This window comes from Gadus chalcogrammus, chromosome 20 (genome assembly GCF_026213295.1).
Source record: "Gadus chalcogrammus isolate NIFS_2021 chromosome 20, NIFS_Gcha_1.0, whole genome shotgun sequence".
Classification (NCBI taxonomy): Eukaryota; Metazoa; Chordata; class Actinopteri; order Gadiformes; family Gadidae; genus Gadus; species Gadus chalcogrammus.
The window spans coordinates 12,793,170-12,816,468 of record NC_079431.1 but is presented as its reverse complement, the minus strand read 5'-3'; the positions used below and the strand labels follow the sequence as shown (position 1 = coordinate 12,816,468).

The following is a 23,299-nucleotide window of genomic DNA, read 5'->3' as shown; positions in this document are numbered from 1 at the left end:
GTCAAGTTCTGTGAGTCGGAGGGAATACATCAGTTTGCGCGCATACAGTTCTCGGTTAAATTGTGGATATTTAAACGGCATACGTTCAATTTTGGATAAACACTTACATCTAAGGTAAGCGGCCGAGTTTATGCTAGCGCTAGCGTTTGCAGTTATCTGCTTCTAAATTTCCGAAAACCAGCAGTTGCAGACGCAGATCTGTTTTGGAAGAAATTGCGTGTGACGCCAAATAGCCTGCGCTATTTACATATGGGATATTATTTGCATGTTAACATCTTGCTCAGTAAACGTTGTGCGTAATACTTTTAAAGTAATCAAACCGTATTCGGTAGCCCACGTCTCTGTTTATGTGTTTTGATGTTAGCGTTTTGGTGATCGCCGCGGTCCGGCGACTGTGATTTTTATGAATGGAGGGTCAGTTTTTTTCCCTCCTGTGTTCCACACGGATCAAGTTTCACTTCATTGAGAAAAACAAGGGGCCGCGCTGGGAGGGGAAACGGGGGGGAGGGGTGGAGGATATCAGGAGGGGGGTGGGGGGGGGGTTCATCCCCCAGCCTCGGCCCCTTCTTCTCAAGGAAAGAAAACTTTTTTAATTGAGGCCTACGTCAAGTAGTCATTTTAAATGTAGTCTACTTGGGCCTCTCAGTGGAAAGCCGTAAGTTTCAAAGACATTGCTCTAAATAAGGCGGCCCATTCAACAAGTTTAATAATAACACGCCGAGTCTTATATTCGTTATTAGCCTTACCCAGGAAAATCACGCACGAATGCTTTTGAAACATCACCAGGAAGACAACTTATTTCCCTGGTCGTTGCAAAAATGGGTCTGCCTGACACCTTTAATGATTGTCTAGAAACAACCTTTTTATTCGTCATCCATTAAAATAGATAAGTGAAGGGAGGGATTCGCATCTGTCGAGCGATGGAGTTTGAATGCAAGGCACTGGTGTAGATGTGAATGTTAAATTGTATTTTATTCATTTAAATATCAATATGAATTTGTTTTAAATCTAACATAATTCATGCTGTAAAACAATAATTTACATCTCTATTGGGGAGGGCAAAGTTGCTGGATAACAGTCGCCTATTTAGGCCTACTGTTTGCTTAATAGTATAGGCCTATTTTTTTCTGTGTTGCACAGGACGCAAGACAACTCAAGCCGTCTCGTAATAACGATACTCTTCCTTTTAAGTTTATTAAGCTGATTAAGTTTAAACCTATATAATCGCGGTTCACAGATGGCTGGGATTGATTATAAGCCATAGAATTCGTCACACAACGACAAAGTGTATTTACAAGGATGTTAACCGCCATAAAACTTTTTAATTTATTAAAGTTAAAGAAAAAGTTTAATCTTTCTCTTTTTAAATCAAGTTTTAAAATGCCTTCTCTTTTCTATGACCATGATCCTCAAAAAACATAATCTTTATATATTCCGTCTCGTAATTTAATAAAAAAAATTGATGATTCAATTCCGTTTCTTACACTTGTTTTTCTCCCCCTATCTTTTGTCCAAAGTTAAACGGATCGAGGAGAGGTGAGCCAGGTGCTGTCGCTTTAAAGCGAAAACCCCCCCCTCCCCCAGCCCCCCTGGAACTGGGAACCCCTTTAGACCCAGATAACATGGACGGATTCTATGATCAGCAAGTACCATTAATGGTCCCACCCAACGTAAGTGGACCCAAGGCAGCCCCACCCACTACACTCTAACACAATGTAGATGTAAATAGACGGACTGCATCATGGCCATGCTGGTCCAGCAACAAGCCCTCTTCAAGAGCATATTCTTGTCCGCTGAATGTCTGATGATTAGCCTAGTCCTGTCACGCATGGGTTGATTTGGGATGATCTCCCTTGAATCGTTCTGTTTGGAAAACATGTCGCCCTCTCCCTCGCCACAGCACAAGTCTCACTCTGAGGAACCGTCTTACGCCAGACCCTTCAATGACAGAAAGAGGAAGTTTGTTGACAGTGAACTCGCCCTGGACACAGAAGGTAATTGGTTGTATCCAAACCCCACCCCCATATAAAGGCATATTTTTAAGGGCAGTTCAGCGTTGCCATGGTGTTGATTTCAACATTTTGGAAAGCATCCGATGTGGGCTTGATTTGTAATTATCTTGCAGCAACTTGTAATAAGACTTCACGCTAAATAGGGGGGTTTCCAGTGGTCAACATGGTTGAGTTTTGTGCACGCAAGTACTAGTACATAAACTGTAATTCACGTTTTGTTCTCTTTTGATATTCCCCCCTAGAACTCTTCCAAGACCTCTGTCAGTTGCAAGAGATCTGGATTGCGGAAGGTGCGTTGTGTGTATTGTTTGTGGTTCAGTAGAGAATGGGTCAGCCTGCTTGGTGAATTACTGTATTTCTCTCGAATAAGCTATTTTATCCCTTGTTGACTACAATTTCAGCCAAGGGGGTAATGTTTTTTTTCATACCATGTATAATGGCAATTGGGGTGACATTTGGAAACATGAGTGGCTAAAGATTAACTTGAGGGCAGAATGGTAAATATTTCTTAGTAACTGGCGCAAGTTGAACAAAGTTCTGTAAATAGGAACTTGCTGACCAAGAACTCCTGCAGGCTTTCTACCCCGTGGTCGATCCTAGGTTCAGTTTTCTCTAATATTAGATTTTTTTTATAGTGATTTATAGCTATGTCCGACTGTTATTACTTTTACCGATTGCAACCAAAACACTGAGGCATTTTCTAGTATGGAAAAAGTGAATTATTTAAATTTAACACAGGCCCTTTGTGTATCCCCTCATCTTTTATTTTCTTGACACATAAAAATGTCAGTGGAAGATTGACCGCTCCAGGGACCCAGCAGGGAAGCTCGATCTGTTTTTCTGCTCATAGTATGTTTGACATTTTCCCATATCTCCACAGCACATGTGCCTGATGACGAACAGTTTGTCCCAGATTTCCAGTCAGATAACTGTGAGTATCAGACCTCTATTATTCACGCTGTGTGTGCATGTGCAGGAGCGTGCGTGTGCATGTGCGTGCGGCACGCGACCACCCTTTTAGAGTCTTCCCCTACAATCGCGAACACCGGTGTGGATATAGTTTCTGGTGCGTTGGACTGTTCCTTTAACACAGCTTTCCTTGGCAGATTCTCGGCTACTTTTGAGGCCTTGTTTGGCTGGCCTCCAGGAAGTCTTTGGGTGCCTCCAAATACATATTTATTTTGCACACAAAATCTATCTCCCTCTCCCTGGTCCTCATATCCGTTTTTGAGTTTAATCATCCGATTGGCACGGGGAATCACATGAGCCCATTTACTAATCTGATTTCACACTCTCCCGCACTCAGACCCAGTCGTTGGTGCGGGCTGGATTCCACCAGGCTGGGTGGGGAGGTGAAGTGGTGGGTTCCTCAACTCAACTCACCCCACCCCCCCCCCTCCCCTTCCCCCCATATCACAGAGGATAGGAGCTGTATGAGAGCTACCTCCTGACCCAGTACTCTGGTGCAGCTATCCCATCGTCCGTCCCCCCCACCACTGAGCCATAGCTTTCATTTGTCTCTGCACTTAACGTTTTGGCAGAGATGCCACAGAAAATATTAGAATTATGTTCAATGGAGCTCTTCAAGCGTCCCTCCCCTCACTGCTCTGCCCCGGTTCCATTGCCCCAGTTTGTTTATATTTGTGTCTGGGAGGAGAAGGAGGGGGAGGTAGAGGCAGGGCGTGGTCCGCGGCTGTCTTTTGTCCTGGCCTTTTTTTAAAGCCACAGTGGGCGTCAGAGTGACCACTGGCTTGCCTGTAGCGATGCAATATATTATTGTGGTTTAGGCTTTGACATGTACAGTACATTCCGTATAGCCCAAGCCCAGACAGGGGCCCTTTCGTAAGGCCGGCTATGCTCTGTTCACAGTCAAGTGTCTCAGCCATATAGCCCTTGACCTTGTACTTTGAGTGTGTGCGACGTGCAATTGGCAGAGACCGTTATGGACAGGCCGGGGGCCAGCCTCTCACACAGGCTGCCTATTCAGTGGTCCCGGCTCCCAGCACTGACTGCATTGCCCCTGCAGTCAGCAGGACGTCACATGACGGTGGGGGCATTCCCTTTCTCCCACTGTACCCAGCTAGTTAGCCTTCTCCATCTGCCCCCTGAGTGCCCCTTTTAACTAGGCCTGGAATGAATAGAAGAATTTCTTGCAACCGTCTGGCAACCTCTGTATTTCTTTATAAGCTGGGCCAAGGCTTCGTTTGTCGGTGAGCTTGGGTTCTAGCTAGCGATCAGAACCAAAAGACAAAAACAACTTGAATTCCAACTGCTGATCATATGTGGCCTAATTCACTGTGTTGAATCAGGCAACTTGGCGCTCAGATATCTTTCACAATATTTACTATTAACCATATCTCATTAGGATGGAAAAGTTCTGAAGAAATGTTCAGGGAAACCTGGCTGTGGAACACACAATACGGCCGGGCAGCGTTGTAAAGGCAAACACGGGGCCCGGTATTTTGCGGTATCTCACCACGTGGGGTGCACGGGGGGAGCTCACGTGCCCATTGTTAGCTTTCCATAAGTCCATCAGCACCCAAGGTGATGTATTTGGCTGCTGCGCCTTTGTGCCTGAGGATCAAGTTTCTGCCTTGCCATTATGTGGCGCCCAGGAAACTGCAGCCGATACGCGCTGCGCTCCAGCCAGTGTCTAATGGTTACACTGCCAGGGAAGAAAATCATTCACAATCATTGAATTACACCACACTGATTCATGGGTATTGACTGGCCTCCCAGTAATGGTATCAGCGAAGAGGGCATTGATAGTCCTGTTTGTGCATGCGTGTATGTGTGTGTATACAGCGCTTTGCTGGCCAGTAATGGTGGATAGATGGCGGTTTTCAGATCCCTCTGTCAACCGTCATTAAGGCCTGTGATAAATGGCTTCTAAGTGGCTCTGTCAGTCCTGGGAATACGCAGACACTGTCCATACGTCCATTTATCTATCTACCAATTTGAAATGTGGTTAAGATAACTGCTGCACTTTCTGTTTATGGATTCGATTAGTGGGGGATATCTGCAGCAAGGCTCATGTGTTTTTGTCTCTGCTCTCTCCTCCTGTTCAGTGATGTTTCATGGCCCGCCTCCGGCCAAGATCAAACGAGAGCTGACTCCCTCCAAAGAACTCTCTCCCTGTCGCCAGGACAGGAGTCCCATGCCCTACGGAGAGAAGTGCCTTTACAGCTACAGGTATGTGTTTCGATCTTGATCGTACCGCTTCGATTCGCATGACATTTGCAGCCAACGCCACTGTATGGCATGCTTATCAATCCCTTCTCATCAGACAATGTTTTAAGTGTCTTATGCTTGTCCCTCCTCTGCAGTGCCTACGACAGGAAGCCCACCCCGGGGTTCAAGCCATTAACTCCCCCCTCCACGCCAGTCTCTCCCTGTGGCCCTGCCGGCAACACGGGGGCACACCCCCTCAGCGAGCAGGCCTCCCCCTCACACCCACGGATACCCCAGGGTCAGACTCAGTCCAGGCAACATCCCGGCCTGCAGGTGCAGCAGCCCCTCGCGGCGAACCATGGCGCTCACAGCCAGCGGCCGCACCAGCTCCATGGCCAAAGCCCGCCGTTCGCTGTGCCCTGCCCGCCCCACAACCAGGATGCCAACAGCTTCAGCCCCGAGCACAGGTAAGCCGCTGGGGAGAAGGGATGGCTTTTCGTCCTTGCTATGCCAATAGCTGAAAAAAAACATGCACGGCTGAAGAGAGGACCGCAGATATATTTAACTCTTAACCCTGTGTGTGTGTCACTGCTGTAAATGCACTTTTCCATTGCTAATGGGAGAAGCTCAGTGGGATTGTGTTACCACTTTAATAGCTTTCGCTAATGCTGATATTGGGGGTGAGGCTGTTTGGGATGTAGAGGGTGGTAACAGACCGGGTTATGGATTGGGTTGGTGCTAGCAATGTGACAGCTCCTCATATGGATGGCCGCTGAATATCTGAGAGCTGTTGGAAAGCCTTCCTTCTGTCGAAACACCTTCTCCCCTTGCACAAGCTCCCAGCCCTCATGCTGCTCACTCTGCGAGCTGTGCTCCCATTATCTTTTGAGTGCTGTGGGTTGCAGTACATTTCATCAGCAACTCAAATGTCAGTCTATATGCAAACCAATGTGCCCTAATTGATGCGCCAAGACTGTACATCTGAAACCAGCCTTTAATATCCCATACAGTTATAGTTGGTTGGTTTTGTTTTTAGAAAGTAGGATGCCTTTTGATCAGTTGGACTTCTCTACTGAAGTAGTAAGGGTTCCAGTGTCGTCCAATGCATTTGTAAGACCGGTGCCAGAAATAGACATGCATGTGGCCCCCTTGCATATAAATGATCTATTTGGTCGCTGTCAAAACGAATAACTTCATCACCTTCCGTTACGTCTTGCTCTGCCCCAGGTTCCAGAGGCAGATGTCGGAGCCATGCCTCCCGTTCCCCCCGTCAGAGAGCCAGCAGTGCTCCCAGTTCCTGCCCCAGCCCGCCACCGCCTCCACCAGCAGCAGCAGCACCAACAGAGTGGCCCGCGACGGGCGGCCCCCTTACCACCGCCAGATGTCGGAGCCCCTGGTCGCCGTGCCTCCCCAGGGCTTCAAGCAAGAACTGATGGACGCGCGGTACGCAGAACAAGGAGTCCCCTCCATGGGCCCCCCGGGGCCCCCGCAGGGACAGCCTCAGGCGGCCTTCCATCCCATGGCCATCAAACAGGAGCCGCGTGACTTCTGCTTTGATTCTGGTGAGTTGTCACAGTTGAGAGTGGTCAGCATGCAGTAGATTTAGTAATGTGCGTAGCTGTTTACTAGTGGATACAAATCAAAGGATACACACCGAGGGTCCAGGTGTGTGTACGCTTTCAGGCAGGGTTGGTGGAATGTTCCAGGCCCTGTTTGTTTTGCCTATGACGCATGTATGTGAGGTTTAGAGGGTAGAAGATCTCCAGGCCCGCACAAACAACCACGCTAAAGGTCCTAATCTTTCCAGCCCCACCCCACCCCCCTCCATCCACGGCAAGTAGAAGTGGGTCTCCTCCTATATCAGCTTAAGCCTCCAAGGGCAAAAAGTAAGTGGGTCAGCCAGCCAGGTTAGGAGACACGTCTTCAATGTACCTACCTTGAAATAGATCTGGGTCACTGGCCACAAAGGGCTTAGAGCGATGCTATACAGTCAAGCGATGGAGTTTGACTGTACATTTCTAGGGTCGTAATACACGGCTAACTTTAGCAGAAGGTGCTAGAATGCCTTCTTCCATCAAAATCCTTCTTCCAGCATGGTTGGAACCATCAACTGTGCTGCGCTTATGTGGTATGAACTACAAATGTCCATATGCAATTGCTGTGGTTCATCTTTTATTTATTTATTTATTTATTTATCTGTCGCCCACACCGCCAGCTGTTGTTCTTCCTCATTGCCCACGTCCTCCTCCACATTTATACCAACGTGCTCCTAAACTGTTTCATCCCTTCTGTCTCAGTGCTTTTCACTGCCATTCCATGCGGAACAAGCAAGCAAGCCAGCCAGTGATGCAATGATAAATCCTCTTAGCTTTGTATGGCCTTGAGATGCCAACGTCACTGCCAGACTCTCCCGATGGCCGGTAGATTTAAATGACCATCATGAACTACTGTGTTGGCAATAACGCAGTGCCAAAAACATGAGCGGTTACATTTCCACAAAGTTGAGTAGCCCTTATGTCTTCACAGTGTTTATAAGGAATTTGAAAGGCAAGATCCTGCTGCTGTTATTCCCTTAAGAGTACGCTGCTTCTTAAGAATAAATAGGGACAGCCAGTAGAGGAAAACACTTGGTCTTGATTGATCTCTGGTTTTCTTATCAGTAGACAGGAAGCAGAATAATGAGGATCCGCAGTGACACAGCAAACAGAAGACAGATGTCTGCCCCTGCGGGGGACCGGCCTAACTTGATTGTCAATGAGAGTTAATACAGCGACCCTGCTACTAATCCTGTTTATTTGTCCTCCGTGGACACGCAAGTGATACAGGGCAGGGCTCTCTCCACTCCCAACGGGCCTCTGTGTGTGTCGGTCTCCATGCGTGGGTGTAGGTTAGGCATTTTTTGGCCCAGCTGTTGCGTCATGGCCAGTTGTGTAAGAAGCCGCAGATGGGGGTGGACAGTGGGCAAGTTGAAAGGACCCGCCAGTGTTTCTATGGTTACAGCCATGTGCCGAGGTTTTCCGATGGTCACCACTTGCATCAATATCACCTTTCAGACCCGGTCTCTCCAGTACAAACAAGAACTGCCAATGCGCAGTGAGGGACATCAAGGACTCTTTACTTAAGCCTGTGCAGAGGCAGGTGTAAAGAATGTTACAAATGTTTTGGTGTATGACGTGAGGCGGATGTTGCCATGCTGGGAAAACAATATGGCATTGAGTTTGGCTATGGCGCCTGCTCTAAACAAACCCCTCCTCTTTGTGTTACAGAAGTGCCTAACTGTCAGTCGTCCTTCGGAAGATCAGGTTTCTACCAAATCAACCATGAAGGTAAGGATCTGAGAAAATCTGCTCATACAGTCCACTTACTGTCTAGTCTTGCACATACACAACAAGGTTATCTAAATGGCTTAGTCCAGCCCTGACGCATCCACCCAAACCACTTGACATTTTAAATCAGTGAAAGTACATGGAAGAACAGGAGGTCAGCAGCCTTTAAATGATGCCACCTGGAGTGCAACCAAAATACTAGCATGCTTCTGTCCTCCTCCCAGTTGCAGGTAATAGTAACAAAAATAATTGTTTGCTACTACTGGGATGTTTGCTAGGATTTATTGCTTTTTTATTGGTTTGTTGTGCTAGTAGAGACCCGGAAGGGGATAAAATGGAGGGCCCGTTTCCCACAAGCTGCCGTTCTTCCTTGCATTACTCTTCTTTAATTTTGTTTCTTTCCTTTTTGCTTCTTTTCCGACCACAGGCTTCTCCTTCGACAGAGAACCTCACCTTTATTTTGACGATGCCTGCGTTGTACCGGAGAGACTGGAAGGTGAGATTTAAACCAAAGTGAATGTCACATTGCAGAATAAAATAAAAATGCACTCAGACTTTTGTCCTCCTTTCCAGTTTGATAATATGCTGCATAGAAGTAAAATGAGGCCTAAGTCAATAAGATTGCGCATTGGAAGAAGAGAAGGGTCCTTTGACTGAATGGCAGTGGCACGGCTGTGCAGAATGAGCAGCCGGGCCACTTCACAGTCGCATGCTGCCAGGAATGTCTCACCACAGTGTGGCTGTGGCAGAGAACAGTGCTCACTGACACCTCTTTTTCTCCCTCTCCATCTGGCTGTCTCCCTCTCCCTCTCCTCCTGTCTCCTGCTCGCTCTGATCATAGGTAAAGTAAAGCAGGAACCGTTGGTGTACCGTGACGGGCCACCGTACCAGCGCCGCGGCTCCCTGCAGCTCTGGCAGTTCCTGGTCACCCTGCTCGACGACCCCGCCAACGGCCACTTCATCGCCTGGACGGGCCGCGGCATGGAGTTCAAGCTCATCGAGCCTGAGGAGGTGAGCAAACCCCCGCCCCCCCACCTTTCTCACCCGACGTGGCCTGCCTAATCCCACCACCTGCTCGGTATCACGTGAGCTGTGTTGATGACCTCCTTGCCCGGTGCTAGAACCTAACGGTGTGTCCTCCTCTGACCCCAGGTGGCCCGTCGCTGGGGCATCCAGAAGAACAGGCCAGCCATGAACTACGACAAGCTGAGCCGCTCCCTGCGCTACTACTACGAGAAGGGCATCATGCAGAAGGTAAAGGCAGGTTCAGCCCCTTTTTTTTCTTCCTTGAATCATAATCAATAGGTCCCCCTTACCTAGTTTCACCATAGCGGTCCTTTGGCATGGAGCTAAGCCGTTTAACCCAACCCATTAAAAAGTCACAGCACAGCCTGAGTAGTTTATTTGAATTAGAATTAATTTGATTATAAAGCACGTCATGCGATAGTAGGCCGTTTCCCTCCTGCTAGTAAACACATGTTAGGTATTTTATGTTCTGGAGTCTAGGATTTTGACTAGTTTCCACTTTCCCAAAACATTACAATAACTTCACTTAATGCCCACGTGACAATTGTGTTTCCGAACCATGGTAAATTGTCTTAACTCCCAAAATTCTGATGGTTTGCAATAATATTACAAGAAACTTTTTACAAAGCTTCTGCATGTTTCATGTTGTGCTCATGAAATATGATCCATGACCCGGGCATCTAACCTTCTCTCGTTGTCTCATCTTCAGGTGGCTGGCGAGAGGTACGTCTACAAGTTTGTGTGCGACCCAGAGGCTCTGTTCTCCATGGCCTTCCCCGACAACCAGAGGCCCAGCCTGAAAGGGGACCCCGACAGCCTGCCCGGCACGGAGGACGAGACGCTGCCGCTCAGCCACTACGACGAGAACACCCCCTATCTGTTGGACACCGCCGAGCAGTGCACAGCCAGCCTGCCTTTCCCGGACAGCTACGGCTACTAAACGCCACAGTGGCTCCAATGACGCACATGACGTCACAGGCATCATCCACAAACACACACACACTCTCTCTCTCAACCTAACGTGCACCCAGAGCAGCCCTACAGTCTTAAGGGGCCTGCTCCAGTAACCCAGGGTTGGAAACCAAGATCACCTCCCCCTTCTTTCTTTTTTTTTTGCCATCGACACACAGTTCTTGTTGCTGGACTGCCTGATTAAAACTCGCCACACTCCCCGGAAAACAAGAAAATGAATGCACACAGTTGAAGTCTTGCACTGGCAAGTGAGGAGAGTTAGGGAGCAAGGTGGTGTTGAAAGAGGTGAGGGGCAGATTGGACTCCAGCGGTTCTGCCCCCCGTTATCACTCCCTAGGGAAGGAGGGGAGGGGCCGGCTGTTACTATGGAGACCCAAATGGAAGCAAGCCGAGTTGTCGCGCAACATTGCAAAAAGAACTGACTCCTGTGCAAGAGTTGTTGCAATTCAGACTTTGTGACAATCTTTTCTTAAGAGAATCGAATAACCTATAGTGGAACATTTCAAGTTTATAATTCTGAAAAAAAGATCATCAAAAATGCAGCACTGTTCTATATATGCCTTTTTTTTTTTATTATTCCCTCAGTGATCGAGAACCCCTCTGGAATAAAAATAAATTTTAAAAGGGCTTTAATTTAATGAAAAGAATTACACAAAAGAATAAACCACCATAATTAAATTCTGCTGTTACTCCTCTGTAGATATTCCAAGGTATTCCGTGTATTATTATTTTTCCTTTTTTTCTGTCTATGAATATAAACCAAGGCTGAGAACCTACGCCCAGTGACTGGGGGATTCCTGATGGTAGGGAGATAGCGGTTGGTAAACGTGGACCGGCCTCCAGAGAACCACTTTACTTGCTGCACTCCCCTGCTAAAAGCTAACGCTCCTTTCCAAAGTGTCAACTCCACACTCTGCTTCACACTCTGTTCGAGTCCTTTGTTTTCCCTTATCGGCCCACAATCTCCAAACAATAAGCACTCTTTTTTCACCGTGTCAAAAGGGATAGATTAGTACATATTTTCCCAGAGCCTGTAATGGTTTTCTACATTGTGTATATGAAATTGTTTCATTGTTCCTTCTTTTGTTTTACTTCTATCGGGTATTTAATGTTTTCTCGGCAGTGTACTTGTTCCTCCGATGCCCCAGGATGGCAGGAGCATCGAGGCCTTGCATGCAAAAAGACAGAAAGTGAATGAAATTTGACATCTTTCTTCCTTTCTTACAATCCAACGTTGTTGACTGGAGACCTCTGCTTGTCTTTTGCATGATATCCTCAACAGAGACTGCGTTGTCCACTAACATATCGCTTTGCTCTTTTTAGACAAAGAAGACATTTGTGACGCTTTGTTTTGATTTTGCTTTTGTTTTTGTTTCACATTAAACATTGTTTCTAAATGGGAAAATAGACAAACTTATATAAAATATATATTTTTGCTATAAGTCTGCATCTGTTTTGATTTTAATGTATAAGCTGTATAGTTCTGCCTACTTCGGTACCTTTATACAAGAAACCTAATCTGGATCCCTGTGATGCTCGTCTCGCTGATGGTTTCCACGGAGACCACTGTACTTGGTTTTGCAGGATGGACGAGGGAACTGCTATCTTTACTATGGCAAGCGCTTGCACGCAAAGGTCAACCAATGTCCGCTGTGTTGGGTTGCAGTTTCTCTAGCTATGTCTTTTATTATTTTTATGAGAGGAACTTAGCATCTGGTCGAGCCCAAACAGAGGGATCGTCTGCACTTGTATAGGCTTCGATCCCTCTCTTCCTCCACAATGTGTATCTTACACTGCTGACTCGATGACCATCTGTACTGGGTACAATAAAATGTCCTTTATGCTCCACTGCCTGCAGTCCTGGTGTTGTGTTTCATCAGTCTCTCCCAGCATGCCGACAGTCAGCTGATCAGCTGCAGTGATCTGCTGGCCACTGTGAGCTTGACCTGCCTCATTACCGAGTCACATGCCTCCCAATCTTTCTGATCATTTTCTCTGTGAATCAGGAGGGGGGTTAACCCAAAGCCATTGGTGTGTTTGTCCTGCTCTAGTTTAAAAAAAAAAAAAACATTAGTATAATTAGATATCATCCCTCCCCCTCCCCAACTAATAAGCATATCAGGCTTGAGGTGTTTTAAATGTCCTTTTACTTTTAATTAACAAATAAGTTAATTTGAATTTGGAACATTTGGATCTACTTCGCAGGCAATTGGCCAACCACTTTCTTACAACAATCTTTGTGTGTCTGTGCGCGCACGCACGCATTCTTTGAAATATTTTGTAGCCATCTCAGGACATGAGTTTTTCCTGTAATACCGATGTAATGGCCTTGTAAATGTCAGTAGGGCCCATTTCCTTTTGTTGTTCCTTTCAACAACAATTTCCAATGCATTTCCTTGACATATGTGTCATTATGTAGCCTACCATTAAAGAGTTATTATTTTGCTATTGGTGAATACATGTATGACATAAATGTGGTACATTTGCTATTTAATGACTACTAATAGTGACTTTCTCAGTTTTCCACTCAGTTCCACAGAGTCTTGTGTGAAAGCCTAGCTCTGATGTTCACTCAGAGCGAGCCAGGCAGTTTCCCATTGATTGAGGGAGGGGAGAGGAGTGCTTTTGAATGCTATAAAAGGCTTTTTACTGTGCCCTAGGGAGATGCCCTGCCCTGATATTTGTGTGTATGTGTATGTGTCTCTCTCGCTCTCCCTTTCTCCCTATCTCTATTGCTTCTGTCATTATTTATGAGTGATGTATACTTAATGTGCACTTGTCTAGCTGTTCTTTATTGTATTGTGTTTCTGGGAGTGGGGTTGAAAGTCTAGGGCTAAGCACAGTTTAGTTTTGTCTATGCACAGGAACAACACACAAAACAACAAAATACTACTTTTGTTCACACAGAGGATATGTTGTACTCCTTATTGTGATTTGTTCTCATGGGTAAGTGACATAGAACAAGCAAGTGCTACACAATAACCAGTTTTACATCATTTCTTAGGAAACAAAAGGAACAAATGTCGCAGATGCAGCTAGCAGGACACTATTACGTGTAACCCATACAACACAGAATGTATTTCAGCAAGCTGAGAATACCTGGCCTGTTGTGTCAATCATCCCCTTTCCTATTTCCGCATCACACACACTGAGGCCTTTCCCTCATGAGCTTAAGCCATGATCCTAATCTAACGGTCATGATCCACTCAGCAAGAACAAACGAGCGGATTGAGGCTTTGAGGATGTCACGTCACCTTGGAAACTCTCCATCAACAGCAGGGAATACTACTCAATCTGCAGCTCTCTCGCTAACATACTGATGACACAGTGCAAGGTCCGCCTCATAGTTAACTACAACATCCCTACCTCCGATCTATGTTAGCTTGTCCATAGGACCACAGTTATCGAATATTTTCCAAAGATATTTTCTCTTATTCAGGGATTATTATTCTCTTATAGGAAAGCAGTCAAATGAAATGTTTATCTGCATTCAATGTGGACTTTTAGAAAACAGAATTGACAATATTGGTGGGATAATTGGGTCTTATTCAATGACATTATGAAGCTAAAACCCACCCATGGGTCAAAGGTTCGATACATTGTCTGTCTGATGAATAAGTGACTGTCTGATGAATAATACACACAATTCAAACACAATAAGAGTCATAACTATTAGAGAAGCCTGCCCACTGAGAGCCTGGCTTTTCCACAGTAGAAGAACATAAATCAAATGGACAGTCCTTCAACATAAAACAAATTAGCTGAATCTAAAGTGAAGGGACCTTCAAGATATGGCAGTGAATGCCGTAGGCCTACGGCCATGACGCCATGCCCACTGTACCGTCAGTCAAAGGACTCAGAAGGCGTGGCTGACCGATGCGGGAGGTTTCCAGGGTCGTCAGAGCCCGAGAAGTGTCACGGTGCTCAAATTTGCATACGTGATCTGATTGGATGACGGATCCGTCGCTGCCGAAAAAGTTGAACATTTTTCAACTTTTTGACGGAGCCTTCAGCGCACGGATCCACAATGCATTGCGCGTCCGTCCCCAATCAAGTCGATAGAGTGGCGAAGTCACGCCTCTTCCGGTAGAGCTCATGGGACCTATGAGATCTAAAAATATGAATGGATGTCAATCGAGAGAATTTTTTTTTTTTCTGATCCCAGTCTTTATATGCCCTGGATTACACATATGTTGTTTGTGGATTTAAATGATAATTTTTCATGCAAAGAAAACTACACATTTTCGTGAAGAAGTTTGATAATTTTAGGTTTTATGTGAGGCCGCTTTGTGAACTACAGCTCTTCGCTGCTCTCGAAGCATATGATATACGTCACCACACCCGCACTTGGAACTCGGCACAGAGATGGCACATATAGATGCACATAACTAAAACTCTCCCCATGCACAGTGGTTTTCACCTCTTTCTATGCTTTTATCCTCGCCTTGAAAAAAAGTGTTGAAGTGGAGCAGAGAGATCGCCATCTCTGTGCCGAGTTCCAAGTGTAGGTGTGGTGACGTATATCATATACGTCGAGAGCAGCGAAGAGCTGTAGTTCACAAAGCGGCCTCACATAAAACCTAAAATTATCAAACTTCTTCACGAAAAGTTTTACTTTTCTTTGCATGAAAAATTATCATTTAAAACCACAAACAACATATGTGTAATCCAGGGCATATAAAGACTGGGATCAGAAAAAAATAAAAATTCTCTCCATTGACACCCATTCATATTTTTCGATCTCATAGGTCCCATGAGCTCTACCGGAAGGGGCGTCACGGCGTGACTTCGCCACTCTATGGTGATGATCAGTCAACGGACGGAGGCAGTGAGCACGATGCAATCTGTTAATGGCTTCTCATTGGAAGGATAATCATTACCGGTCGGTTATGCGAATTTTGACAATGAGTCAGATATGTAGGGGATAATGTATAGAACGCCGGTCATTATCGGGAAAATAAGCTCCGACAGGCCGAACAGGACACCGACGCGCAGCGGAGGTGTCTCGCTTCGCCCTGAAGGGGCTTATTTTCGATAATCACCGGCAACGTTCTATATATTATCCCACTTATTACACGGCTACTTGCCAAAACGAAAAAATAACTTCACATGGTGTGTCTTTTTACAATTTATTTGTTAACACTTACCAGCATTCGTAGTGTGGATCATCAGAGAAAGTCCCCCAAAGACGTTGACGTCGCTTAGCAACCGAAGTCTCTGGGGTTGACAAGTTACCGGACTACTTGCGCAGTACTACCAAAGACGTCATAGTCGCAAAAAGTCCATTGTTTTCCTTGACAGCGGTCAATTATAATTAGCAACGTTAAATTATAATAATAATAATTCACCGCCGGAAGTTGTGAAGAGCCCATGCATTTAATGTAGTTGAGATAACCTTTAATTATGTTTTCCTTTTCCTATTTTGTAATACAGATTAAAATATTTATCTTCGGAAAATGAACGATGAGTGCAGTGAGCGTTTGGTTTTTTTTACATAATGAAAGGAATTAGGTTTCAACAACCCCCTGGCGGGTATATTATGTACATCTACAGGGATAGGGAAAGTCTTTGCCTATAAAACTGTTTTAAAAATTGTCTGTCCCTGATCGATGCAGTGATCCTCCACCTGCCAGCCTGTCCTGGACTCTGTCTGCTGGCCTTAAACTCATGTGACCACTAATGACCCCTCGTGGTTACCAAGGGAACATCACTGGATTCCGATCAATTAGTTAATTTCCAATATTCTACCAGAATGTTCAAGAGGCATTTCAACATACAATTTGTATATTTTATTTGAATCTGTAATCATCGGTATTGAATTGGACACAAAGGCTTAGACTGGGAGCAATAGGACACTTCTCTGGCTATGCTAGGTGAGGTCCTGGAAGATCCTTGCGTCCTTCCGGAATGGTCGTCTGGGCCGCTGCAGCTACAAATATGGCGCGAATGACAGAGCATTGTACTGTGTCTCCAAATAACGGCGATATTATAATCAAAACAATACCACCCGTTCTGTGATTGGGACAGGAAAGGAAGACCCCACGTGGATTGAATCGTGTTTAATTTAGCCTACGTCACAGCACTTTGGGTGGAAGAGGAAGCTGGTCACTTCGGCCCGTTGACCAGAGCCACATGCCGCTCACCTCAGCTACATCCACAAATATTGGGTATTAATTTTCCCGTATTCCTTACAATTATCTTAACTTTTATAGTTGCATACTAAACCACCATAATTATCTTTATGGTGTCGCCGTTCTGATAGTTAGCATGTATAGTCAATTGTACACTTTACTTATCGTGTTAAACGGTATAATGTGGTGAATTGAATCAACGTGTATAGAAGTATTAATCTGTCGTTATTTTTCAGAATATGTGGTCTTCCATTCCGACACCCTTCCATGTGGTTGTCAACCCCTATCTCTATGATCACACCACTCATGGGTTTGCAGTGCCCTGTCAGATGATCCCATATAACAATCCTGTATTTATCAATTCATTGGCCGTGCCCGGTTCAAGTAAGTCTGCAACAAACGTATGCATTGAATATAATGGCCGTTGAAAACAAAAAAAAATGATAAACACGGACCTCGGTTAATTTACTTGAGTATTGAGTGCCTGAGTGTTCCTTTTTTATTTTCACTTTTTATTGTGTGTGTGCAGATTCATCATTCATATTTATATATCCATGTGTGTGTGTATGGCTCTACAACCTGAATAAACTGGATTAAATATTTGTTTGGGTGCATAGATACTCGTGCTTCCCGAGAAAACGTGCTTTCCGGGACCCAGAGGTTGAGCAACTTGGACAGGTATGCTCCACATTCGCATACATAATTAGTGACTGACTTACAATGGCACCTACATTATCTTTTTGTTTTCAGACCCAAAGGGCCCATGTTTATAAAAAGAGTGCCATTGAAGAACAGTTGTGCTAGTGATCCATCCAGAGCACGACGATGCGCTGGTAACACACGACGAGCAAGCTCATACTCTTACCCTGTTTATTAATTATTCCAATTTAATAGACACAGAACAATATTTTGGTGCACAGAGTGAAAACAATGGGGTTTTGTTTTGACCTTGCAGTTGACCATAGAGAGGTGGAGTGTCTTCCGAACACTGTCAGAGAGAGTTTGGACCTCCTGGATAACAGTGAAGACGTGTGGGCTATGCAGCAAGTGCCACAAAATTCAAAGGTCTCCTACTTTGAGTGTTTCTGTGGTATTATTATTATTTCTCTCATAATTGAAGGGGGTATTGTACAGTCTCCCATTGTACATTTTAAGTGTATTATCAATGAAAATAAATGACAAAAATGGAACCACTGCACTAACTGAAATTGTTGCAGAAGTTTTCGGTAACCAAAACAACCAAACAGACTTGACTATAGCTGTGTTGTGTTGATGGTGTAGGCCCAAGGCTGGCAGGAGGAAAGCGGTAACGCTGCACTGTATGAGGACTCCTCAGCCCAGGCCAGTTCCTTTTTGGATGCAGGGCTTGAACAGCGCTTTTACTGGGGGGCACCTTGGCAAGCCCCCCAGTCTCCGCCCAGCCAGGCACAGCGCTGGGGTCCCTCTGCTTGCACTGTGACTGGTCGCTCATAGTGAGTATTGATGGTCTGTCGTGGAAGTCAGCATAGTCAAAAGTGTTGTGAGCCGTACTTTGAACCCTGCCTGTGATGATTTAAATAGCGTATATTCGACTTTATATTTCTACATAACTAACTGAATGTCATCATGGGATTGCCCTGCATTCTGCCAATGGTAAACTATTCTCTACAATGATTCTCCCTACAGCCTCGATGGCAGTCAGCCGTCTACCTCTCAGCTCAACCCCTCCGCCGATATCTACGTTATGGGGCCCAAGCAGGACAGCCCCGCCCTGGCCACGGCGACTGAGATGGCCCGGTGCGAGAGGTCGTCCCCTGGTGCGAGAGGTTGTCCACGCCCGTCGTCCACGCCCAAGGTCGTCCACCCCCTTCGCGGGTCGTCCCCTCTCTTCCCCAGGCAGGCGGGTCGTCGGGGGGACCCCATTCAGGGCCGCGTCGCGTCCTGCAAAGCGGGCGTCCCCGAAATGGACCAGGAGGAGAGCTCCGACTTCCACAGCTTCCTGGAGGAGGACGAGAACATTGTCTCGGGTGAGAGTAGCAGCAGGCCCGGGGCAGGCCGAGACCGCTCTGCGGGGGCCGGCGGAGAGGCCCCGCACACTGTCGAAAGGGGCACTTCCCCTTCCCCCCGCGTAGTCACGTCCGATGTATCAGTCGGTACGGAGACACGGTGTGTGTCGGTAGAGGCCCAGACGAAGGTGCCCGCAACGGCAGACCAGAATCATCTCACCATGCTGCAGATGTCCGACCTGGACTACTTGGCTGAGGTATACTAATGGGATGAGGAAGGAAGGGGCGATTGGGTGACATGTTCGTCAACATGCCGCATGATTTTTTTTTGTGTTTTTCTGTTTGTAGGAAATTGTGAAACTCAAGTCTGCCAAGAAGGAACTTGATGAGCTAAGACAGAAACTGAAAAGGTACTCCGTGCACTGGCATGCTCACTCCATCCGCCCCCCTGGCCTCCAGAAGGGAGGTCTTTCAGTGGCACCCTTGTGGTCGTGTGTTTCAGCTCAGAGGAGGCCGGGGACAGGGTACCGTGTGAGGGATTTTGTCGGCGGGCGCAGTGCGCTGAGCTGTGTCTGCTGGACCTGCACTACACCATGTGCCAGCAGCAAGCCTGGAGGGACTGCTTCACCTCCCCTGATGACTTCGCCATGACAACAGCACACTCTGAGTATTGGTCAAACCATTTTTGTATGATTTAGTTTTTTGATGATTTTTCTTGTAACTTGAGTTAGTGTTTGATGAACTTCAAGGAGTATTCAGTTTCCCCTTCCTCACTTTGTTGAAGTAAGGAAAACACAAGTGGACTTTGATGAAGATTTACATTGAAGCTAAATCATGAGAAGATTCCAGGGCAAAGTCTCCCGAAAGCTACCGTCAATTAAGAATGATGGTGTACCATCAGTTTGCCTTTCTCTTCCCGCAGGCCCAAGGACCCTCCGGCCAAGCTTGTTAATGTCTGCGAGAAGCTCCAGTGTGACTACAAAGAGATGAGGACCAAGATCCTGGCTGGTGTGACCCTGGAGCAGCTGGAGCCTCTGTTCGTCAGCTCGGCGAGACTAACCTCTGGCTGCCCCTACGGTCCTCCAAAGGTCTGCTTCTGCCCGACACTATAATATATTTTTCATGTATTTTAGGTTTACTCTGACATTCATGATTGACTCTGGTCTGTTTTTTGATTTACTTTAGCTCATTGGTGATGCTTTGGAGGATGTCGCGACAAGGTATGTTCTTAGTGTGTGCAAATGTGTACGATTTCCAAATGCTTGTCTGCATCATGTGTTTATCTGATTACAAGCTCTCGGCCACTGGAGGGATGGGACATGGAAATGCCTGGAGGGAAAGAATGTCCCCTGTTTCGAAAGAGTGAAGACCCAAAGGTATATTGGACCATTACATTATTATGGGTAGGCATGTACCCTGTCTGTAGCCGTTAAACACGTTGCATTTGCAATATAACTATTGAAACTTGGTATCATTAGCAGCTGGTATCTGACAGCTTATGATGGTACAATAATATGGCCTGTATGGTTAGGTTCGATGCATTGAAATTTCCCATGTCTGTACTCATCGTCTATCCCTGAGTTCCTCTTTTTGGGACGCATTTTTGACAAAATTCATTCCCAGGAGGCTAAGAGACAGAATGCCCCAGTGGCTCACTCCACGGTGAAGCGCAGAAGAGCGGTTTCCCAAATGCTCAAGCACAGTGGGAAAGACAACAAGCAGACGGGTGATTATTGTGTGTATTAATGTATTGATCTGTCTGCAGCAGACGGGTGAGGACACCCACGGCCACCGCTCCATCCTATAACTGTGTATTGTATTGATCTGTCTACACAGTGGATCGTGTGACTGAGGTAGTGGCCGTGGAGTCTCAAATGGAGGGGGAATCTACTGAGTTGAGCACCGGCGAGGTGTGGTACGATGCTAAGGAGGACCTGGAACCCGCCGTCGTTATGGTGCCGACCGGACAGGGAGACACCCATTCAGGGAGTGACGAAGAGATAATAGAAGGCAAGAACACACTGGATAGGGTCTGAGGAATTCAGAAAAGTGAAAGGGGCGGGGTTACGCATTGTTTCCTGTTTCATCTACTTGCATGGGAAACTTTCAGACAGGTTTTTTCATTATTTCTTTCTATTATGTCTACACAGTGTTGATTCGAAACGTTTACTGACACTTGTTCACAGTTTTCCACTATTGGTCGGGTCTGTGTTCCCTGTTTATTGCCAGTTCGGCCGTACAGATTCCCGCCTCATTAACTGTGTGATCTGTCAAAACAAATAAGAGGCGAAGGAATGTGAAATGCATGTACTCGGTTATCAGTCTGAAGTCTGATTTGTGGGTTGTTACGTATCTGCTTTCAACAAGAGCACGACAGGCTCTAGGTCTGATGATGATGTTGTGAAGTAGGCCAACTTCCAATCTGTTTTTATTGGTTGTTGAAATTCTTGTTTTACCCCAGGCTTGCCTAAGAAGGTGGAGGAACAGGGGAGCTCATTGGTCATCTCTGGACTCCCCAAGGATGTGACTGAGGTGATCCACTACACCTGTGTGGATTAAACATGACATCACACTGCAGCATCTTTCAGAATATTTCCTCTTTATTATCTGAACTACAGCTCTAATTTGCGGGGAAAAAAAAAGACGTTTAAGAATAGAGCTGATAAGTCACCAGATTCGTTATGGGCATGTTGAGTGAAAAGTATCAAATCATGACGTTTTATAAAGAATGTTTTAAATGACAGCCACCAGGGGGCAGTGACAAATGATTCATCGTGCATTACAATTCACACTTGAGCAGGTAGAGGGCCCTACCAACTAATTAATGAATACTATTTTCTTTTAAGAGCGATGTGATGCAGTGGTTTGAAAAGGACCACGTTTCTGATGTCAGATTCTTCATTTTCAGCAACCATCTAACGTGAGTCACCTCACTGACCTATCATAAATATTGGCATTGCTTGAATTCATCTTGGCAATGAAAACGCATACTGCTGAACTCTTGCGAACATACATGATGTAACACAACGCAAGACTTTGTTTTCTGTTTTTGGCCTCATTTCAATGTAAATGTGGAACGCTTTGGTTGCGACAATCTTAAGCATCCGTGGCATCTATCTCACGGTGGTTTTATTCTCTCCAGAGTTGCCATGGTGACCATAAAGGGCCCTTTGGCTGCTGAGTTTGCCGTTGGGAAGATGAATGGCGTCTGCGTGCCGGGCTCCACTTTACATGTGGAGCACATCAGACCGGTTACCGAGAGCTTGAGTCCAGCCCTGCAGATCCCCATCGCCTCCAGCAAGGTACCAGAGGAGACAGGTGGTGCAACGAAACCCAGTGCCAACAAAACCCACTCCAGCCTCACTGTGGGAAAGGTGAGGGGATCTGAGCAGCATTGTGAGCAATGTGATTCACACCTCCATGGGCAAAGCCTATTCTCAAATACCCGTTGATGACATTATTTGTGATGAACAATATTGCATCATACATATCCAATTGTCATTTATTGTCTTTCAATGGTATTCAGAATTTGACTCGTCATCATACCCATTTGTAAACGAGATTGAATTAAAATGTATTAGTTCATATGAGTTTTTCAGTGAGACAGAGAAACTTGTTTTATGGTCCTATACGATACTTTAAACTCCATATACTCTAATGTTATGACCCTCATGGACAATGTTTTAAATGGCATGCTGAACCTTTCCCCATAATTATCGTGCTAATACATTTTCCAATAACTCCCAGCTCTAAGAAACGGTGAACCGAGGTACACTCTTTACGGTGAATACAGTAAGCTTTGGGCCAGTCAGCCATCCAAACCTCCCTCCCCTCCCCTCCCCTCCACAGGTGCCCGGCCCAGACAAGCATAAGGTCCTGAGCGACTCGCCCACGGCGGAGGGCACCTGCGTGCCGCAGCACCACGCCTCCATGGGCAGCTTCGACAAGCTGATGGTCGCGCTGAAGGAGCGCCACCCGGAGGCTGGGAGGCTTGCCATAGTGGGCGCTCTGCAGGAGATGAAGACGCGCCACCGGGGCAGCCTCAGCGGCCTGCCGCTCAGTAGCATTGTGGAGATGGCGTCCAAGCAGCTCGCTGCTACGTCTTCTTCCGGCGCCACAGCAGCCAGTGGAGGGAGTAGGTGATCACCACAGCAACCTCAAGAGGTAGTTTTGGGGGGGCGTGGCAGCACCCTGAAGGGATAGTTGAGGCGTCGCGGCACCCTGCGGATCCCTCAAGTTTTTGATAAATACATTTTTGTTTATGTTTATATATATTAAGGCCTATATATGTTTGTTTTGTTTGGAAGGTTGTTCCCTAGGTTGTTCCACTGCTCCATAGGTTGTTTATGGAGCGGTGATTTGTTTGTTTATGAAGAAGTTAATTGTTTGACCGGAATGGTTGAGTTTATTGGTTTTTTTTGTATTAGACATTGTTTTTCTTTTGTGCCTTCCTTATGTCTTTACTTACTTATCCTTTCTTTCTAATATGCTCAATTTGTATAGGCACCAAAGCTGTGTTCATAAGTTAGTATTCTTTGAACTTATGGGTGTTTGAATACCATAGAATGTTAGTCATGTGGTTATTCATCAATAAAAAAATATATGTAAAGAAATTGTCTAACAGTTTAAGGTTTTTTCACGCCCATATTGATAATGCAGCTGTATTTCTTTAAATG

The 23,299-nt window shown here is 46.0% G+C and overlaps 2 protein-coding genes across 4 annotated transcripts; both read left to right on the top strand.

Annotated features, from left to right (window-relative positions):
• LOC130373455 (ETS translocation variant 5-like) lies at positions 1-12,556 on the top strand. Its single transcript, XM_056579968.1, has 13 exons — positions 1-114; positions 1,518-1,670; positions 1,901-1,994; positions 2,255-2,302; positions 2,893-2,943; positions 5,081-5,204; positions 5,339-5,650; positions 6,411-6,745; positions 8,450-8,509; positions 8,937-9,005; positions 9,351-9,520; positions 9,662-9,763; positions 10,245-12,556. The coding sequence occupies exons 2-13, from the start codon at positions 1,623-1,625 to the stop codon at positions 10,473-10,475; spliced, it is 1,644 nt and encodes a 547-aa protein (XP_056435943.1). The 5' UTR covers positions 1-114; positions 1,518-1,622; the 3' UTR covers positions 10,476-12,556.
• Positions 12,557-15,308: 2,752 nt separating this feature from the next.
• On the top strand, positions 15,309-23,226 carry LOC130373450 (RNA-binding protein 44-like). Of its 3 annotated transcripts, none has more exons than XM_056579962.1 (19): positions 15,309-15,389; positions 16,535-16,674; positions 16,875-17,022; positions 17,256-17,316; positions 17,389-17,471; positions 17,594-17,703; positions 17,920-18,110; positions 18,304-18,880; positions 18,972-19,033; positions 19,126-19,290; positions 19,546-19,711; positions 19,809-19,843; positions 19,918-19,999; positions 20,247-20,349; positions 20,460-20,633; positions 21,085-21,155; positions 21,470-21,543; positions 21,766-21,997; positions 22,473-23,226. In XM_056579962.1, exons 3-19 carry the CDS (start codon positions 16,878-16,880, stop codon positions 22,764-22,766), a joined length of 2,625 nt encoding a protein of 874 aa, XP_056435937.1. In that variant the 5' UTR covers positions 15,309-15,389; positions 16,535-16,674; positions 16,875-16,877; the 3' UTR covers positions 22,767-23,226. The 3 variants fall into 3 exon arrangements, with proteins under 3 accessions (XP_056435937.1, XP_056435935.1, XP_056435936.1); XM_056579960.1 differs by having other exon boundaries at positions 18,289-18,880; XM_056579961.1 differs by lacking the exon at positions 15,309-15,389 and adding an exon at positions 16,263-16,380 and having other exon boundaries at positions 18,289-18,880.
• Positions 23,227-23,299: the final 73 nt, after the last annotated feature.